Below are 20,647 nucleotides of genomic sequence, written 5' to 3'. Positions count from 1 at the left end.
GGCGGCCCACTTTCTCTGTACCTATTCAACATTATACTTGAAGGCCTAGCCAGAGCAATTCAACAACAAAAGGAGATCAAGGGGATACAAATTGGAAAGGAAGAAGTCAAAATATCACTGTTTGCAGATATGATAGTATATACAAGTGACCCTAAAAATTCCACCAGAGAACTTCTAAACCTGATAAACAGCTTCAGTGAAGTAGCTGGATATAAAATTATCTCAAACAAGTCAATGGCCTTTCTCTACACAAAGGATAAACAGGCTGAGAAAGAAATTAGGGAAGCAACACCCTTCACAATAGTCACAAATAATATAAAATACCTTGGTGTGACTCTAACTAAGGAAGTGAAAGATCTGTATGATAAGAACTTCAAGTCTCTGCAGAAAGAAATTAAAGAAGATCTCAGAAGATGGAAAGATTTCCCATGCACATGGATTGGCAGAATCAATATAGTAAAAAAGGGCTATCTTGCCAAAAGCAATCTACAGATTCAATGCAATTCCCATCAAAATTCCAACTCAATTCTTCAACGAATTAGAAAGGGCAATCTCCAAATTCATCTGGAATAATAAAAAAAAAAACTAAGATAGAAAAACTCTTCTCAAGGATAAAAGAACCTCTGGTGGGATCACCATGCCTGACCTATATCTTTACTACAGAGTAATTGTGATAAAAACTGCATGGTACTGGTATAGCAACAGACAAGTAGACCAATGGAATAGAATTGAGGACCCAGAAATGAACCCACACACCTATGGTCACTTGATCTTTGACAAGGGAGCTAAAACCATGCAGTGGAAGAAAGACAGCATTTTCAACAAAAGGTGCTGGCACAACTGGTTGTTATCATGTAGAAGAATGAGAATCGATCCATTCCTATCTCCTTGTACTAAGGTCAAATCTAAGTGGACCAAGGAACTTCACATAAAACCAGAGACACTGAAACTTATAGAGGAGAAAGTGTGGAAAAGCCTTGAAGATATGGGCACAGGGGAAATATTCCTGAATAGAATAGCAATGGCTTGTGCTGCAAGATCGAGAATCTACAAATGGGACCTCATAAAATTGCAAAGCTTCTGTAAGGCAAAAGATACCATCAATAAGACAAAAAGGCCACCAACAGAGTGGGAAAGGATCTTTACCTATTCTAAATCAGATGGGGACTAATATACAATATATATAAATAACTCAAGGAGGTGGACTCCAGAAAAATCAAATAACCCCATTAAAAATGGGGCTCAGAGCTAAACAAAGAATTCTCATCTGAGGAATACCAAATGGTTGAGAAGCACCTGAAAAAGTATTCAGCATCCTTAATCATCAGGGAAATGCAAATCAAAACAACCCTGAGATTCAACCTCACACCAGTCAGAATGGCTAAGATCAAAAATTCAGATGACAGCAGATGCTGGCGAGGATGTGGAGAAAGAGGAACACTCCTCCATTGTTGGTGGGAATGAAAACTTGTACAACCACTCTGGAAATTGGTCTGGCCGTTCCTCAGGAAATTGGACATAGTACTACTGGAGGATACTGCAATACCTCTCCTGGGCATATATCCAGAAGTTGTTCCAACCAATAAGAAGGACACATGCTCCACTATGTTCATCGCAGCCTTTTTTATAATAGCCAGAAGCAGGATAGAACACATATGCCCCTCAACACAGGAATGGATACAGAAAATGTGGTACAATTATACAATGGAGTAATATTCAGCCATTAAAAAGAATGAATTCATGAAATTCCTAGGCAAATGGATGGACCTGGAGGGCATCATCCTGAGTGAGGTAACTCAATCACAAAAGAACTCATATGATATGTACTCACTGATAAGTGGATATTAGCCCAGAAACTTAGAATACCCAAGATATAAGATACAATTTGCTAAACACATGAAGCTCAGGAAGAACGAAGACCAAGATGTGGATATGTTGCCTCTTCTTGGATTTGGGAGCAAGGCACACATGGAAGGATCTACAGAGACAGAGTTTGGAGCTGAGAGGAAAGGATATACCATCTAGAGACTGCCATATCCAGGGATCCATCCCATAATCAGCTTCCAAACGCTGACACCATTGCATACACTAGCAAGGTTTTGATGAAAGGACCCTGATATAACTGTCTCTTGTGAGACTATGCTAGGGCGTAGCAAACACAGAAGTGGATGCTCACAATCAGCTATTGGATGGATCAAGGGCCCCCAATGGAGGAGTTGGAGGAAGTACCCATGGAGCTGGGGGGATCTGCAACCCTATAGTTGGAACAACAATATGAACTAACCAGCACCCCCCACGTCCCCCAGAGCTCATGTCTCTAGCTGCATATGTATCAGAAGATGGCCTGGTCAGCCATCTTCAGTGGAAAGAGAGGCCCATTGGTCGTGCAAACCTTATATGCCTCAGTACAGGGGAACTCCAGGGCCAAGAGGTGGGAGTGGGTGGGGGGGAGTGGGTGGGGGGACTTTTGGGATAGCATTGGAAATGTTAATGAAATAAATATGTAATTAAAAAAATCAATAAAGACATAAAGAAAAAGGAAAAAAAAGGAAGAAAATCCATTTGCAGTATAGGTCATTTAGTTATGGAGGAATATGAAAAGATATTGATTTCTAGCTCATGATACAGCTTTCTCAGTAAACAAGTAGCTATTAATATAAGTAACCTACCAAAAAATAAAATCTGATTCTTTTTTTAAAGTTCTGATGGCAGAGGAACTATATTAAATCTTATAAAAGTAGGCATGTTATACATGTTAGTAAGTAAGAAATGTTTAAATTACTGGAATGGTAGATTTCTACTCATGGTTATAACTACTATTTATTTTTTACTAGACAGTTAATTCACTGAATATTTCAGAATGACTGAGAATCTAAATATATTGATGTAATAGCTCCATGCAATACATAAGCATACACATTGCTACATTATTTAAAGAAATCATATTACTTATCTTCCAATGTTTTTTAAAGTGTTGGAGAAGGAGAAGTATAAAGTACAAGAAAGCAGAGCAACACATATACATGAAATATCATAAGGAATTCCATTACATTGAATGGTAGCTTAAAAAATTCTAGCATAACATTTCATATCTGTACTTTCAGCAATCAAGATGCTGAGGCAGGCAGATGACTGAAGCCCTAGGATGTCATAGTCATGGCAAGTTTTCAGCCTGCCAGCACTTCATAGCAAGACTCCATCTCAAAAACCCCAAATAAACAAATAGAATTTAAAAATAACCATTTCTCATGAAGCCAAAAAGTAAGATGAAACTATTTCTGAGTAATACAGTAGGTAAAACAGTTTTATAAAATTCTAAAATATAAATGGTAAATAATTATATCAGCTAGTATTGTTTAAAAATCTAATAAGTACATCTTGTTTATTCTTTCCCTCCCAGGGTATTTCATGGTAAAGTCATGTTTAATAACTACCATGGAAATAGCTGAATTTCTTTTGACTTTTCAAGGAAACCAAAGTACTTGGAGATAATTCTCCTTACAGAGTATATTTAGTAAACATCTTTCACATGCCAGAGAGTGAATAAGAGATTCTCATTGCTTTTCCTCATGGAATTTGGCCTTACAGTAACAGTGTATATAACAGACATTGCATGGCACAATACATCACAATCAGTTTTCTAAAAGTTAAAGTGGGATAAAACTTCTTTAAAGAGACTAGAAAATGAAATGTTGCTCTTAAGGGAACACATCAAATAGCAATTTCCTTTTCAGAAGCCACTAAAATTAGTCCGAAATGCTGAAAGAAAAAGACCTCTGAACCATAAATTCTGTATTCAGTAAATCTATCCTTTGTTATTGAAGGAAAAATTAAAAAACTATATTCTCATGTTAAGCAAAGCTATGAGAATATTTCGCCAGCAGGGTTATTATTAAAGAACTCTTAAGGAATACTCTTTGGACAAAATAAAGAAAATAAAAGTGGCTAATAACATCAAGAAGAAATACAAGTAAAAATGGGGAGAAATTATATACTTAATGGTACAGGACTTGCAAAGAATTGCAAAGCCCTGAAATCAACAAAAGAAGAACCAATGAAAGGCAAGTTCATAAGAGAAGTGTAAAGAATAAATACTATCATCAATGGGATGTAATAGATATGTATAGATCTCCAGGTTCTTCTCTTTTATTGAGTTTTATTTATGTATGAATATTTCATCTACAAGTAACAAAAACTTGAAAAATTAAATTAAAAATTAAACTTATAAGGGAAGTTTTTAGATTTCACAAGAATCAAACAAAAAATTATCTAAATAGCCTAGAACTTTATCATGTCTCCTCTACCTTAAATTTCATTTTACGTTTCAGCAATTATATTCATAAGACCAGTTACATAAATCTTGACAGATAATACCTTGTCTGACTTGTCAGTCGAAATTCTGTTTCAGATGTCTTGAATAAACCTATTCCACGGATGTTAATGATATCCACCACTTCAGGCTCAGTAGCAATCAATGTTATAGGAAACTTCCAAATTCCATTTGTTATGCACTCAACATTTAATGTGACATGAGCACTTGAATACAAAAAGTTTTTTTTTTTAAAATACAACAGAAAGAAAAGGAAAGAGATTAAATATATTAATTAAATATCTAAAGTTAAAATGAAAGTATCTCTTTGGATCAGCAAAAAAGGGAGGAGACATTTTATTTTTAAAAATCTAGATGACTATTATTTGTATTTTAAGAATAATTTTCCATTTAAGGACTTACAATATTATTATATCATTTGAGATAATTATTTTATAGTTAGCTCTGAAAATACAGAATTGTTGCAAACCAACATAACCAACATAAGCTATCAGTATACTTAGTAAGTTGTAGGTATATTCTGGCAATTGGGTCCAATGAACTATTTTTTTTTCATTAGAATTCTTTTCATAGCTTACTAGCTAGAGATGATATGCTTCCAAATGTTTTTGCATAGAATCAAAGAAATAATATAATCCAAATATTGACAGGCAGAAAAGATAACACATTGAATTATAAAGAGTAACAATACTGTATTTAAAAGAGAAGGGAATTATGCTTACCTGAATGGTTTCCTTGGTGTAAATATCACATTGAAAATCAATGTAATTATTTCACTTTTTACGTTAAAATGTTTTCTGAATAAATATAAAGTTACAGAGGAGTCCAGGCTAGACTTCACATCTTCAGATTCAAACTCGATTTCATATTCAAATTCATGTCTTTTTGAATTTACTGGGAAAATTACAATGAAAGTATGTGCCAGTTTAGTTCACTGTATATAAAGCATGCATCAATTTATGGGTCAACATCATTTCTGACATTATTTTTAGACAAAGGTAAAATTAAATTTTATCTACCTTTATTTTCGTAATGTTTACCAGTATTATATTCCAGGTATATAATACTATAAATAATTATGTTAAAGTGAAATACATGGGTAAATATTAAAATATAAAATATAATTTTCAACATCTTTAATTATTTATATTTCAAACTTATGGAATAAGAAAACTAAACAAAAATTGATATTCAACATTAACTATGAAAAAGAAATACTTTTACACGTGTGATATTGGATACATATATTGAAGATTTAACTTTTAATTAAGCTTACACAAAATCGAAATAGATGTCAAATGATTTAGAGGATTTTTAACATTTATGATACTTTGCTGAAAGAAAAACTGTAAGTTTTAATAGTGAAATGTTTTAAATACAGCCACAGATCTGTGCTCCCTATCCTACCACACAGCCCTGCCCACCTCTCAGGAGGCCTTATCTAACCTGGGACACAGTTCTACCTGCTTCCCAGAAAGTATGCTCTAACTTGGGACACTCAGCTCTACCCTGCCTCCCATGAAGCTTACTCCAACCCAGGATATCCAGACCAACTAACATCAGAGACAACCAGATGTCAAAAGGCAAGCTCAAAAACATAAGCAACAGAAACCAAAGCAATGTAGCACCAACAGAACCCAGCTCTCCTACTACAGCAAGCTCCGGATTTCTTAACACACCTGAAAAGCAAGACTATGACCTTAAATCACATCTCATGAAGATGATACAAGCCTTTAAAGAGGATATAAAAATTCTCTTAAATAAATACAGGAAAGACAGTTAAACAGGTAGAGGCCCTTAAAGAGGAAACAAATAAATCCCTTAAGGAAATATTGGAAAAGAAAATTCTCCTATCACAAAATAATCAAAATACTAAATGAACAGAAGAAAAAAAAAAGAATATTAAAAGCTGCAAGGGACAAGTAACATATAAATGCAGACCTATCAGAATTTCAGAGAAAGCCAGAAGAGACCACAGATGCCAGCCTAGACTGCTATATTCAAAACTCTCAATCACCATAAATGGAGAAACCAAGATATTCCATGGCAAAACCAAATTTAAACAATATCTTCCTACTAATCCATCCCTATAGAAGATGGTAGAAAGGCAACTAGAAGAGAATCACACACATACACAGTAACAGCTTCAATTTCAAAATAACAGGAATGAATGATCATTGGTCATTAATATCTCTCAATATCAATGAACTCAACAAGCAAAACACACAGGCTAACAGACTGGATACATAAACAGGATCCAACATTCTGCTGCATACAAGAAACACACTTCAGGAACAAACATAGACATTACCTTAGAATACAGGGCTGGCAAAAGGTTTTCTAAGCCAATGGACCCATGAAACAAGCTGGAGTACCCATTCTAATATCTAATAAAATATACTTTCAGTAAAAATCCACCAAATGACTTCTCAATTCTCAACAACGATGCCCTAAATGCAAGAGCACACACATTGGTAAAAAGAAACTTTACTAAAGTTCAAAACACATGTTGAACCCCATACAATAATAGCAGAGGATTTTAACATTACACTGTCACGAATGGACAGGTCATTGAAACAGAATCTGAACAGAGAAAAAATGAAACTAAAAGATGCTATGAACCAAATAGAATTAAATATATCTACATAATCTTTCACTTCCAAACAGAATGTACCTTCTACTCATCAACTCACAGAACCTTCTCCCAAATTAACCATAAAACTGGGCACAAAGTAAGCCTCAACAGATACAAGAAGATTTAAATAACCCCTTGTATTTTCTCAGATGACTATGGATTAAGGAGGTACTTCAACAACAGAAACAATAGAAAGCCCATACTCTCCTGGAAACTGAACGACTTTCTACTCAACTGATTGATTACTTGTTCAGGGAAGAAATTTAAAAAGAAGAAGCAGAAGAAGCAGAAGAAGCAGAAGAGGAAGTAGGAGGAAGAGGAGGAGGAGGAGGAGAAGGAGAAGGAGAATCAGCAGCAGCTAAAGACTTTATAGAATTCAATGAAAATGAAGGCAAAGCATACTTTACTAGACACAATGAAGGCAGTGTTAAGAGGAAAATTCTTAGCACCAATGCCTCAATAAAGAACTTTGAAAGATGTCATACTATTGAGTTAACCACCATACCTGAAAGCTCTAGAACAAAAAGAGGCAAACACATGCAAGAGATAAATTGCTAAAGAGTCAAAACTCAAGAAGATAACAAACCCTTATTCAAACTAAGTAAAAGGCATAGAGACATCATCCAAATTAACAAAATCAGAAATGAAAGGAAGACTTAACTACAGACAATGAGGAAATTAAAAAATATATATAGGTCTTACTTTAAAAGCCTAAATTCCATGCAACTGGAAAATCTAAATTAAATTGATGTTTTTGTAGATAGATACCAATTAACAAAGTTAAATTAAGATCAGGTAAACTATTTAAACAGTCACATAATCCCTAAGGAAATAGAAGCAGCCATTAAAAGTCTCCCAACCAAAACAAGGCTATGGTCAGATGATTTAGTGCAGAATTCTACCAGACCTTCAAAGAACAGCTAATACCAATACTCCTCAAACTATTCCACAAAACAGAAACCGAAGGAACACTGCCTAATTCATTCTATGAAGCCACAGTTACTCTGATTCCTAATCCACACAAAGAGCCAACAAAGAAAGAGAACTTTAGACCAATTTTGCTTATGAACATTTACACAAAAGTACTCCATAAAATTCTCGCAAAGAGAATCCAAAAACACACAAAAAACATCATTTATTACGATCACGTAGGTTACATTTCAGGGATACTGGGCTGGCTCTCTATATAAAAATCGATCAAGGTAACCATTAAATGAAAAAAATTGAAAGAAAAAAATTCAAATGATCATCTCATTAGATGCTGAAAAAGCCTTTGACAAAATCCAACACCCATTCATGTTAAAAGTCTTGGAGAGATCTGGGATTCAAGGAACATATATCAATATAATTAAAGAAATATTCAGTAAGCCAATACCCAACATCAAATTAAATGAGAGAAACTTGAAGCAATCCCACTAATATCAGAAACAAGCCAAGGCTGCCCACTTTCTCCCTATCTACTCAGTATAGTACTTGAAGCTCTAGCTAGAAAAATAAGACAACTAAAGAAGATTGAGAGGATACAACTTGAAAAAGACGTCAAGATATCACTAAAGTAATTCTCCGACATACAAACAATAAACAGGCAGAGGAAGAAATTATGGAAACAACACCCTTCACAAAAGCCAGATATAATGTAAAATATCTTGGTGTAACTCTAACCAAGCAAGTGAAAGATCTGTATTCAAGAAATTTAAGTCTCGGCAGAAAGAAATTGAAGAAGATATCAGATTTCCCATGCTCATGGATTGGTATGATTGATGTAGTGAAAATGGCCATCTTATCAACAGCAATCTACTAATTCAATGAAATCCCCATCAAAATGCCACCATAATTTTTTATAGACTTTGAAAGAGCAATTCCTAACTTCATATGAAAAAACAAAAACCAAGGATAGGGAAAACAATCCTAAATAATAAAAGAATTTCTCTCTGAGTCACCATCCCTGACCTTAAGCTGTACTACACAGGAAGAGTGATTTGGTGCTAAAAACAGACAAGTTGATCAATGGGACTGAATTCCCAGAAATAACCCCCCACACTTCAGGACACTTGCTTTTTGACAAAGAAGGCAAAACCATACAGTGGCAAGAAGAAAGCTTCTTCAATAAATGGTGCTGGTTTAACTAGATGTCTGCATGTAGAAAAAAAGCAAATAGATCCATATCTATTGCCCTGAACAAAAGTCAACTCCAAGTGGATCCCAGACATCAACATAATACAAGATACAATAAATCTCATAGAAAGTGGGTAATAGGCTTGAACACATTGGTACAGGAGACAATTTTCTGAGCAGAACACCAATGAGTCAGGCTCTAATATCAACAATCGGTAAATGGAACCTCCTGAGACTAAAAAGCTTCTGTAAGGAAAAGGACAAATGGTAGCCTACCTACTTGGAAATTATTTTCAGTAACCCTACATCTGACTGAGGGCTAATATCCAAAATATAAAAAGATCTCAGAAAGAATCTATTCCAGCAACCAAAATAACCCAATTAAAAAATAGGGTTTGCATTCTTTTATATGCTGACCACCAGTTGAACCAGCATCATTTGTTGAAAATGTTGTCTTTTTTCCACTGGATAGCCTTAGCTCCTTTTTCAAAGATCTAGTAACCATAGGTGTGTGGGTTCATTTCTGGGTCTTCAATTCTGTTCCACTGATCTACGTGCCTGTCTGCACCAATACCATGCAGTTTTTGTCACTATTGCTCTGTAGTACAGATTGAGGTCAGGGATGAGTCCCCCAGAAGTTTTTATTGGTGAGAATAGTTTTCTCTATCCTGGGATTTTTTTTTAATTCCAAATGAATTTACAAATTGTACCTTCTGTAGCCAGGCAAGACACTAAGTGGAGATACAAGAATACCAACCCACCCACAAAATTTTGACCACAATTTTTTCCATCTAAAAGAAATACAGGGACAAAGATGGGACAGAGAGAGGAGGAATGGCCAAGCAATAACTGACCCAACTTAAGATGGACAAGCACCCATTGATGATACTCTGTTATGCTTGCAGACAGGAGTCTAGCATAACTGTTCTCTGATAGGCTCCACCTAATAGCTAACTGAAACAGATGCACATACCCATAGCCACATATTGGATAGAGGTCAAGGACTCTTATGGAAGAGTTGGGGGAAGTATTGACAGGCCTGAAGGGGATGGGAACCCCACAGGTCAACCCACTGAGTAAACTAACCTGCAGGAACAGAGCCACTAACTAGAGTTCTGCTTCTGTACTCTGTAGGGCACTGTACATGGACATGTATATGGTGGACATAAATTCATGTGTGAAAACCACTTATATACATAAAATTTAAAAGGTGTTTTGAAAGAAACAAAAAGATACATGAGTCTTATGCATTTATGCAGTAATACCAGTCTCAGATTAATGGCCCCAGTTGGAAAGTCACTAAACTAATTTCCAAAGAAGCATAAACAATGCATGGACCAAGAGCTACAATTATAGAGTATATCCTAAGCATGAACAGTAGACTGTAAGGTATAAGAGCTATATTACAAAATGTAGTATAGAATTCTAAGTACTTGATAAGATAATATTCTGGTGGATAATGTCAAATGTTTAAATAACATAGGTGAGTTAAACATCAGTGTGTATAACTTGTACATATATGGAAATTCCATAATGAGAGTATTTTATACATTAATATACACTAATAAAAATTAAATATTTGAGACTACTTAATCAGTGCATAAGTCCATTCAAACATACTTTTAATACCTCCATCACAGAGTCTATGTCTTGTTAATTAGAGACTGTGCCTAGTTCTGGCAGACAAGTTACATTACAGATGAATGATAAAAATGTAAAAATAATTTAAAGGTATATATAAGGTATCAGTGGAAACATCAGAGTATTCCTTGCATTTTCATGTAATAATGGCTTACTGCTTGATTAGACTCAGAGGTAATAAAACATATCATAAGGAAGGGGAAATTGGGAGTTCTTTTTTTCCCATCGAGTTTATATAGATGTGCATATTAAGTCAAAATAATTTAAAATATTAGAACAAAAATTACATTCAGTTATTGTTCACTGCTATCAGGTTTTGCATTCAGAGAATCAAACAATATGCCTTAGTAGAAGAAAGAAATATGAGCAGAGAGCTGGCCATTCACTATCTTAATGTTTGTATCCAAGATTCAGGCTTTCTTCTCATCCCTAATGTGTAGATTATACATCTAGGGAGTCTACAAATGGCTAATGTAATATCAATTCACTCAGTTATTGTGGAAGGCACTACTTAACTCAAATGAGTTTATGGATTCCAGTCACTTTCCAATTTACCTTTATAGTTGCAGGATAACATTTGGTTTTCCATCTATATCTTGGTACTGGGACTAATGTTTCACTGAACATGGATATATAGATTCTCATTTTAATTCTTTTAGAACTGCATTCAGTGGAATAGTAGAATAAATGTAGAATCCTGTTTCAAATTTTATGAGGTGACTCCATGCTAATATTCAGACTTGTTGATTTATTTTGTTTTCCCATCAAGAGTATGAAAGGGCTTAAGTTTCTCTATATTCTTCTCACTTCTTAAAATAATGATCAGGGAGCTAAGTGTGATTCTACACTTTTCTGAGATTTGACCAGTAAATACTTATAAGCAGCAGTGGATATATTTTCATATGGTTATTAACTATTTCTGTATTTTTTCTGGAGAAAAGTTTCTTCACATTCTTTAGCCTATTTTTCAATTAGGTTATCACATACTTTGAATAGATGTAGGCATTCCCTATATATTTTGGAGCTCAATCCCTCATCAGATACATAGTTTGTAAATATTTCCTCCCTTTTCATAGCTGTCATTTTCTACCTGTTGATTACATATTTTTGCTATGATTACAACTTGTCATATGAGGTTAGGTGTGGAATAATTTTGGCTTCAGATTTTGGATTTTTAGATCTAGAATGCTCTATTCAAAACACATGTCAATTATTTTAATTTGTATAGAAAATATGAATCACAAATGAAATATCTGCAGCAAAATTTATATTTAAAAATTCATTTAAGTATTATATTTAATTCATATAATTTTTCAAAATTTCTAATGTAAGAAACAGTCATTCAAATTTGTTTATAAATGTAATATGGCTTCAGTAACAATTCTTTTTTTGTTTTGTTTTGTTTTTGTTTTTTGATACAGGGTTTCTCTATGTATCCCTAGCTGTCCTGGAAGTCTCTCTGTAGACTAAGCTGACCTGGAACTCAGAAATCTGCCTGCCTCTACCTCCCAAGAGCTGGGATTAAAGGCATAAGCCACCACTGCCTGGTTAGTAACAATTCTTGACTCCAGAAGGAACTCAATGTTTAGCTCAATGGCCGAGTATTTGCATATTACCTATGAAATCCTGGGTTAAAGTTCAAAACCACACCAAAAAACGAGGAAAATAGAGAATGGAAAGATATTAAAGTTGAGTTCTGCTAGAAAATAAATTTACTGAAATTTTTCTTTTCTCAATGATGAGAGATTTACAATCCATTTCATATAAATCATGTAGTAACTCTAACTATCATCATAACTGAGAAAACTGCTATGTAAAGACAATTTACAGCATTCTTAAATACTAATTTGAATGTTATATTGTAAATGAAAAGTAAATGGATCTTAATTACTGAACAATTAGCAGCCCATATTTTAAGTAATGAATTTTTATTTACTATAATTAACTCTTAAAGCTATGATTACAATTCTCTTACCATCAACATCTTCATAAATATTTTTATATACATTTCTTTTTGGAAAAACTAAAAATTCTGCCATGTCAGGTTTTGGATGTGTAGTCAAAAAACTACCAAGTATTGACACTTCCACTTTTTCTTCTCTTTGTTTGTTGGCCTGACATCTTATGATAACTGTAGGAGAAAAATTGTTTTAGTTGATTCAATAGTTAGGTAAATTATTGAGATAAATTAATTTTTTATAAACATAGAACTTCACTGAAAATAATTTTAATTAGTGCTGCATATGGCATAAATAGCTATATATTATAAACATGAACATTAAATAGTAGATAAAAATAGTATCTTAAAGTCAAAGTCAAATTATGTAATATACATGCATACATACATAGATATATTCACTCACACACACACACACACACACACACATATATATGAGACCATATTAGGATGTAGAAATTTGTTTCAGGAAATGATATAGTCATGTTACTAACTCAAGTCGCAACTCTGGAAACATGAACTACATTTTAAAAATCTGCATATTTACCGTGTTACTCAGATCTATTTTTTATAATAAAAGTAAAGTATATGCCTTCAAATAATTAAAATCAAAGTTCAGCAATACTGAATTTATAATATTTAAAAACCACTATTTGGCATTTTTAAAATTTTTATTTTTTATTATTTTCTTTCTTTATTTTAAATTTTATCCCCTTTCCTCATTTCCTCTCTGAAAACCCCCCATCTCTTCCCTCTTCCTCCTGCTCACTAATCCATCCCCTCCTGCTTTCCTGTCCAGTCATTCCCCTACACTGGGGCATCGAGCCTTCACAAGACCAAGAGCCTCTTCTCTCACAAGGCCATCCTCTGCTACATATACAGTGAAGCCTTTTGGCTTTTTATATGTACTTTAAAATTCATACTTGCAATGATTTTTAAATTTCAAATCTATAATATCTATCATGTTAGTGGCCATATATAAGACTACAATGACTTAATATAAACCTTAAATATGATGTATGAATATTACTTCATAGCATTAAAGATCTCTCTATGGTAGTTACACATGTACTACATGCCAATATTTACACCTATGAAATGTAAATGTTGTCAGTATATCACAATCAAATGTTTGTTTGCATAATTCCTAATTATATAAGAGTAACTAATATTTGATAGTAGCTTCATAATACTATTGAACAATGTCAAAGATACTTCTATATATGTGGATTTTTTTTCTCCAATTAAAACAAGGAAGTATTTAATGTTGGCCTTTCTTTATAACCAGTGGTATCACATTTAGGAAAGTGCTCCAGTATAAGAAAAACTTACCACACCTTCCTTTTTCAGTGTGATGGAATCACATTTCATCTCATTACTTCGTTTTGTTGCTGAAGATGGAACCCAGGCTCATTTAAATGCTAAGGAAGCACTATACCACTGTATAGCCTCAGCCTGGATGAAAGTCTAATTCTTTCATTTGCAATAATTGATATGGAGCATGACAGAACAGAATTTCAAGCTTTTGAAAAACTCCATCAGAAATTTTTATGGTAGGTACTCAAGACATGATTTATCATACCTACTGGTGAGAAAGAAAGGGGTGTCGCAGCACTTTCACCAATAGGGCTGCTTGCAGTATATCTGCTTGTATTTGCATAAAGTGGAGTTACAGGATACTAAGTTCTCTTGGAATTCTGTGTTTCTTCTCTCCTGAGTACAAGATACTTACCTGGAGAACTTTTAGGTGGTCGTGCCTGGGGAAGTCCAATGATAGGGTACATCCAGTGTATTGCTTGAATTTCCCCATAGTCTACTCCAATATATCTATTTTTAAAAATATGGAGAGTTAACACAAAACAGAAGTACTGTCAATATAGATCAAGGAAATAATAGTTATACAGGTATGTAACATCAATTAATGAAAAAAAAAAGAGGCCATGAATATGAAAGAGGAAGTTGGGGTATAGTATAAGGTTTGGAGTGAGAGAAAGGAATTGATGAAATTATATTATATTCTCAAAAAAACAAAATAACTAATAAAGAGAAAAAGGCTGTATTCTTAATTACTCTGAAGGTATTTTAGTAAAGTTTACACAATTATATTTAGGCAGACAAAAGTATCAAAGAGAAAACCTTTTCCTTAAGCTGACGATGTCATAAACATGTACAAGGAAGACTAAGGAAATTATTCCAAAGAAAATCATCATGGGGTGTAAGTTTAAATGTAGAAGCATCAGTCTCTACCTTCCAAGAGTACATCTCTATTTATTGCTGTAACTAAATGTAACTGAAAATCACGAAATACACTTCATTACATGGCTCCAGAAAGGCATGTTAACTTTATTTTAAGATGACAGCAGTCAAAATCAGAGCATACATTTCATATACTATTAAGGAAAAATTTAGAAAAGTTTGCTGATTATTTCTGAAGATGGAAATTTCTTGTAAAATAAAATAGTAAAAACTACAGAGAAGATTAAGAGTGTATGTGACCTGTGTAACTGCTGCCTAGGACACCATACTCAAAAGGCAAAAGGGTTCTGTGCTTTTAACCACAACTTACAATGCTCAGTAGGTTTTTAATAAGATTCCTTTCATTGTAATACTTCACTGGGATACTGTGTGTGTATATGTGTGTGAGTGCCCAAGCGTGCACACGCGTGCACGTGTGTGTGAATATGCATGTGCATATAAATAACTGTTACTCTGGGAATGCTAAAATTCTTGGAGAATTGATAATAACTGAGCCAGAGTAAAAAAAAAATTGGAGAAGAAATACATAAATATATAAATTAAGATTTCAATTTCGTTAAGGTTTCTACAATAATTAACCTAAAGTCAGAGCAAACATTTACATGTACTATTATTGATGTAGGCTTAATGCTCAGCTAAGGAAAGAGTGTAAGTTACCTTCATATTGGCAATGACATAGAAATGACATACACTGGTTGCAGCAGTGTTTCAACACATGGTGAGTGCCAGCCCTACAATTCTCAATTTCACTCAGATAAGCTGCAGTCAGTCATTATTTTCCCTTTCTACACATATGACTGGTTAAAGGTAATACTTCAACAAACAAACATATTTTTCTATACATATGAGTTGCAGTAGTTCAGATCTTATTGAGATTTATGTTGAATGTGTATCACACATTAAGGAAACCTATCACATCAAGTTCAATCAATACATAAACTATTTTCTTTCTATGTTATAATTATTACCTCTTAGCCTCTGCACTTAGTTCATCAAAATTGTCAATTAGCCAATTCTTTTTGTTTGTTCTCTTCATTTTAACAATCACCATTGTTTTATACAATGCCATAGTAGAAGGTATAAATAACACTGGGATATCTAATTTTCCTTTAGGAGGCACTACAATTCCTGTAAAATACATAAAACAATTTCAAAATCTTATAATGTGCTAGCTCAGCCTGTTCTTCACTGCTTTATTCATAATAGCCAGAAATGGAAATAACTGAAATGTCCTTTAACTAATGAATGCATAACAACAATAACAACAAAATCTCATGCAGATATACAATGGAATTATATTTATGTGTAAAGAAAAATGAAATCATGAAATTTGCAGATAATCTGGTAGAACAGGAAATTATTATACTGAATGAGGTAACTAGGCTCAGAAAGACAAATGTCACATGTTCTTTTTTTAATTTTACACATAATTTTAATAGCAGAGAGTAATATCCTAATGTTTTTACTGTCCATTAAATTCCTTCTGAATAAAACCCACATTCTGGTAAGTTGTAAGTGCTTCACTATATTTCCCCTAAATTTCCTTAATTGTATTCTAAGATACATTTTATTTGAAGGTAAGAAGTTTCTTCTCAAGAGGCTTTGAACTTGATAATTTTTAAAACTGATGGCTAAGCTTATATAGAAGGATAAAAGACCTAGAAAAATCATGCATTTTTGCCAACTCTTACTATATGTTATGGACAAGTAAGGGAGAAAATTTATAGTATAAATGGTACAGTGCTATTTGTTGTACATTTAAATATGTTCACAACTTTTATTGGTACCCTCAAGTTGCTGGTAATAAAATCTTTTCATCCAGAAGGAAATCCAATTTAGGAGAGCAGACTGAAGGGAGGTATTGTGTGACCCTATTCCTGAGGAGGGGAGGATAATAAATGGTCTGGTAAGAGATATATAGAAGGAAGAAGCCTTCCCTAACTAACTCCAGGATTAGGATTTTGATTGTGTAGGAGAGAGAGAGCAGCTCATTTAAAAGGCTGCATTAAAAAAAAGTGGCCTTTGAAGGAAGGTTCAGAGAAGGCTTAGAAAGGCCAATTCAAGATACAGAGGGCTTAGTACTGATGATTCTAATTTTAGAGGATGAGTTGTGAAGGTTTTGGATTAATCAAGGAATGAGGACTGTGATCAAAAGTGGACAGATACTAGTTAAAGGCAAGAAAAAAAATGCCAAGGATGAGGGATATCACAAAGCAAGTAGATTATCAGTTATGATGTTAGATTTTGTCAAAGGTTTTTTTTTCCCAACATCTAATGAGATGATCATGTTTTGTTTTCTTTCAGTTTGTTTATATGATAGATTACATTTTATTGTTGAATATTTAACTATATTTGTTTCTCTGAGATGAAGCCTATATGATCATGTTGGACGACACATTCTTTGATTTGGTTTGCAAGTGTTTATTTAGTACTTTTGTAATACTGTTCATAAAAGAAATTCTCTTTGTTGAGTCTTTGTATGGTTTAGGCATCAGAGTGACTATGGGCTCATAGATTGAGTGTTCCTTTGGCAGGCCTCCATAAGACAGAAGCTGATGGAGCACAGGAGAGAAGCAAGCAGTGTGTGCTCACCTCTGTAGGCTGACCTCAACTGAATTTTTATGGTTTTTCTCTGTTTGATTTTTGTTTATTCATTTGTTTTTCCTGACAGTCTATGTACTCATACATGTAAAAGTAAGATCAAATGGATGTAAGTTGTCATGGCTATATGAGTATGTAGAAAATAAAGAGATAAAAGAAGCTTTCTAGTTTTATCAGCTCAGTAGATAAATCAAAATGTAATATTACCTAAGGGGCTATATTTATATTTTTTGGTTGTTATTTCACAGAAAGAAATTATGAATATATATAACAGAATCCCATTTTTAGGATTTCCCTTCTTTTATCAGGCATAGGCAGCCACTAAATTTTGTCATTTTTATTCTTCTTCAATATTGGAAATGACCTTGGATATCATTTCCTTAAGCACCTAGGTAGATATTGGAATCTCTGTGTCCAAAAAGAATTAAGAAATACCAAAACTGGCTGAATCCAAAATTCACTAAATAAAAAATCAGTAGCCCTCCTTTATACAAATTAAAAAAAGGCTGGAAAAAATTAGGGAAACAGTACCTGTCAAAACAGTCACAAATATTATAAAATATCTTGGAGTAACTCTAACCAAACAAGAGAAAGGCCTATATGACAAGATGTTCAACTCTCTGAAGAAAGAAACTGAAGAAGATAGTAGAAGGTGGAAAGATCTTCCATGCTTCTAGAAGGTGAGATTAACATAATAAGAATGGCTAGATACACTATATATAATAGAATAAAAAGTAGGGAATAGCCTTGAACTCACTGGTACAGGAGACAAGTTCCTGAACAGAATATGAACAGCTTGGGCACTAAGATCAGCAATTGATAAACGCGACCTCATGAAATTTAAAAGATTCTATAATGCAAAGGACACTATCAATAGGACAAAATAGCAGCCAACAGAATGGAAAAAGATCTTTACCAACCCTACATCCAACAGAGGAGTTATATGGAAAATATATCAAGAACTCAAGAAGGTAGACAACAACAACCCAAACAATCTAACTAAAACTAGGGTACAGATCTAAGCTAAACAGAGAATTCTCAACAGAGGACTCTCTATTTGTTGAGAAGCACTGAAGGAAATGTTCACTATCTTTAGCCTTCAGAGAATTGACATTGTATCTTACCCTCTTCCAGAATGGATCATATAAAAAATCAAGGGACAACACATGCTGTCAAGGAGATGGATAAAGGATAACACCCTTCCATTGTTAGTCAGAGTGCAAAATTGTACTTTCCAAATCAATCTTGGTGTTTTCTCAGAAAACTGGGAATAGTTTTACCTCAAGACCCAATTTTTATGCATTACCCAAAAATTATTCCACCGTACCACAAGAATGTTTGCTCAGCTATTTTCCTAACAGCTTTATTTGTAATAGCAAGAAACTGTAAAAACAAAACAAAACAAAACAAAAACAGATGCCCTTCAAGAAAATGTGGTACATCTACACAATGGAATACTACTCAGCTATAAAAAAAAATCAAGGACAACATGAAATTTACAGGAAAATTGATATAAATAGAAAATATCATCCTAAGTAAGGCAATGCAGACTCAAATAAGACAGGCATGGTATTTATTCACTTATAAGTGGATATTAGCCATAAAATATAGGGTAACCATGCTATACCCCACAGACTCAAAAAAGCTAATTAACAAGAAGGGTACAAGGGAGGATGCTTGAATCTCACTCAGAAGGGGAAATAAAATAGACATTAGAGGTTGAGGAAAAGAGGGGACTTAGTGGAAGACGGATTGGGGAGGGGAAAAGGGATGAGGATAAGGTATGGGGAAAGCAGGAGGGTGGTAAGAGAGCTGGGAGAGAGATAAGGGAAATCAGGATTCCTACCAGCAAGGGACATGGAGCCTGAAGTGGCTACCTCCTGTATCCAGCTTGGGTTTCCAGTTCAGGGAAGGGGGAGACTAATCCACCCACAAAACCTTTGATTCAAAATTTGACCTGCCTACAAGATGTGTAGGGATGAAAATGGAGCAGAAATTAAGGAAATGGTCAGATTGCAAGCTTGTACAACCACTCTGGAAATCAGTGTGGTGGTTCCTCAGAAAATTGGACATAGTACTACCGGAGGATCCAGCAATACCTCTCCTGGGCATATATCCAGAAGATGTCCCAACCGGTAAAAAGGACACATGCTCCACTATGTTCATAGCAGCCTTATTTATAATAGCCAGAAGCTGGAAAGAACCCAGATGCCCCTCAACAGAGGAATGGATACAGAAAATATGGTACATTGACACAATGGAGTACTACTCAGCTATTAAAAAGAATGAATTTATGAAATTCCTAGGCAAATGGATGGATCTGGAGGGCATCATCCTGAGTGAGGTAACCCAATCACAAAGGAACTCACACAATATGTACTCACTGATAAGTGGATATTAGCCCAGAAACTTAGGATACACAAGATATAAGATACAATTTGCTAAATGCATGAAACTCAAGAAGAACGAAGAACAAAGTGGGGACACTTTGCCCCTTTTTAGAATTGGGAACAAAACACTCATGGAAAGAGTTACAGAGACAAAGTTTGGAGCTGGGACAAAAGGATGGACCATCTAGAGACTGCCATATCCGGGGATCCATCCCATAATCAGCTTCCAAATGCTGACATCATTGCATACACTAGCAAGATTTTGCTGAAAGGACCCAGATATAGTTGTCTCTTGTGAGACTATGCCAGGGCCTAGCAAACACAGAAGTGGATGCTCACAGTTAGCTATTGGATGGATCACAGGGCCCCCAATGGAGGAGTTAGAGAAAGTACCCAAGGAGCTAAAGGGATCTGCAACCCTATAGGTGGAACAACATTATGAACTAACCAGTACCCTGGAGCTCTTGACTCTAGCTGCATATGTATCAAAAGATGGCCTAGTCGGCCATGACTGGAAAGAGAGGCCCATTGGACATGCAAACTTTATATGCCCCAGTACAGGAGAATGCCAGGGCCAAAAAGTGGGAGTGGGTGGGTAGGGGAGTGGTGGGGAGGGTTTGGAGGACTTTTGGGATAGCATTGGAAATGTAATGAGGAAAATACCTAATTAAAAAAATATATATATAAAAGAATAAATCAGGAATTTTCTTGTTAAGAACGTA

The 20,647-nt window shown here is 34.4% G+C and overlaps 1 protein-coding gene across 1 annotated transcript in view; it reads right to left on the bottom strand.

The window, feature by feature from the left end:
- The window catches only part of Cfap47 (cilia and flagella associated protein 47), a 262,175-nt gene that overhangs the window by 18,545 nt on the left and 222,983 nt on the right, over window positions 1-20,647 (bottom strand). Inside the window, exons 59-63 of the mRNA XM_085838136.1 lie at window positions 15,903-16,062; window positions 14,411-14,505; window positions 12,697-12,852; window positions 5,053-5,224; window positions 4,375-4,536 (exon numbers count right to left, since the gene is read on the bottom strand). Of these exons, the coding sequence (XP_085694262.1) occupies window positions 4,375-4,536; window positions 5,053-5,224; window positions 12,697-12,852; window positions 14,411-14,505; window positions 15,903-16,062 (745 nt within the window). The remainder of the gene's footprint in view (window positions 1-4,374; window positions 4,537-5,052; window positions 5,225-12,696; window positions 12,853-14,410; window positions 14,506-15,902; window positions 16,063-20,647) is intronic.

The sequence above is a fragment of the Mus caroli genome, unplaced genomic scaffold, assembly GCF_978045245.1.
Source record: "Mus caroli unplaced genomic scaffold, Mus_caroli_1 scaffold_5, whole genome shotgun sequence".
NCBI classification, from domain to species: Eukaryota; Metazoa; Chordata; class Mammalia; order Rodentia; family Muridae; genus Mus; species Mus caroli.
The sequence above is the reverse complement of the archived record's forward strand: the minus strand, read 5'-3'. Positions and strand labels throughout refer to the sequence as shown.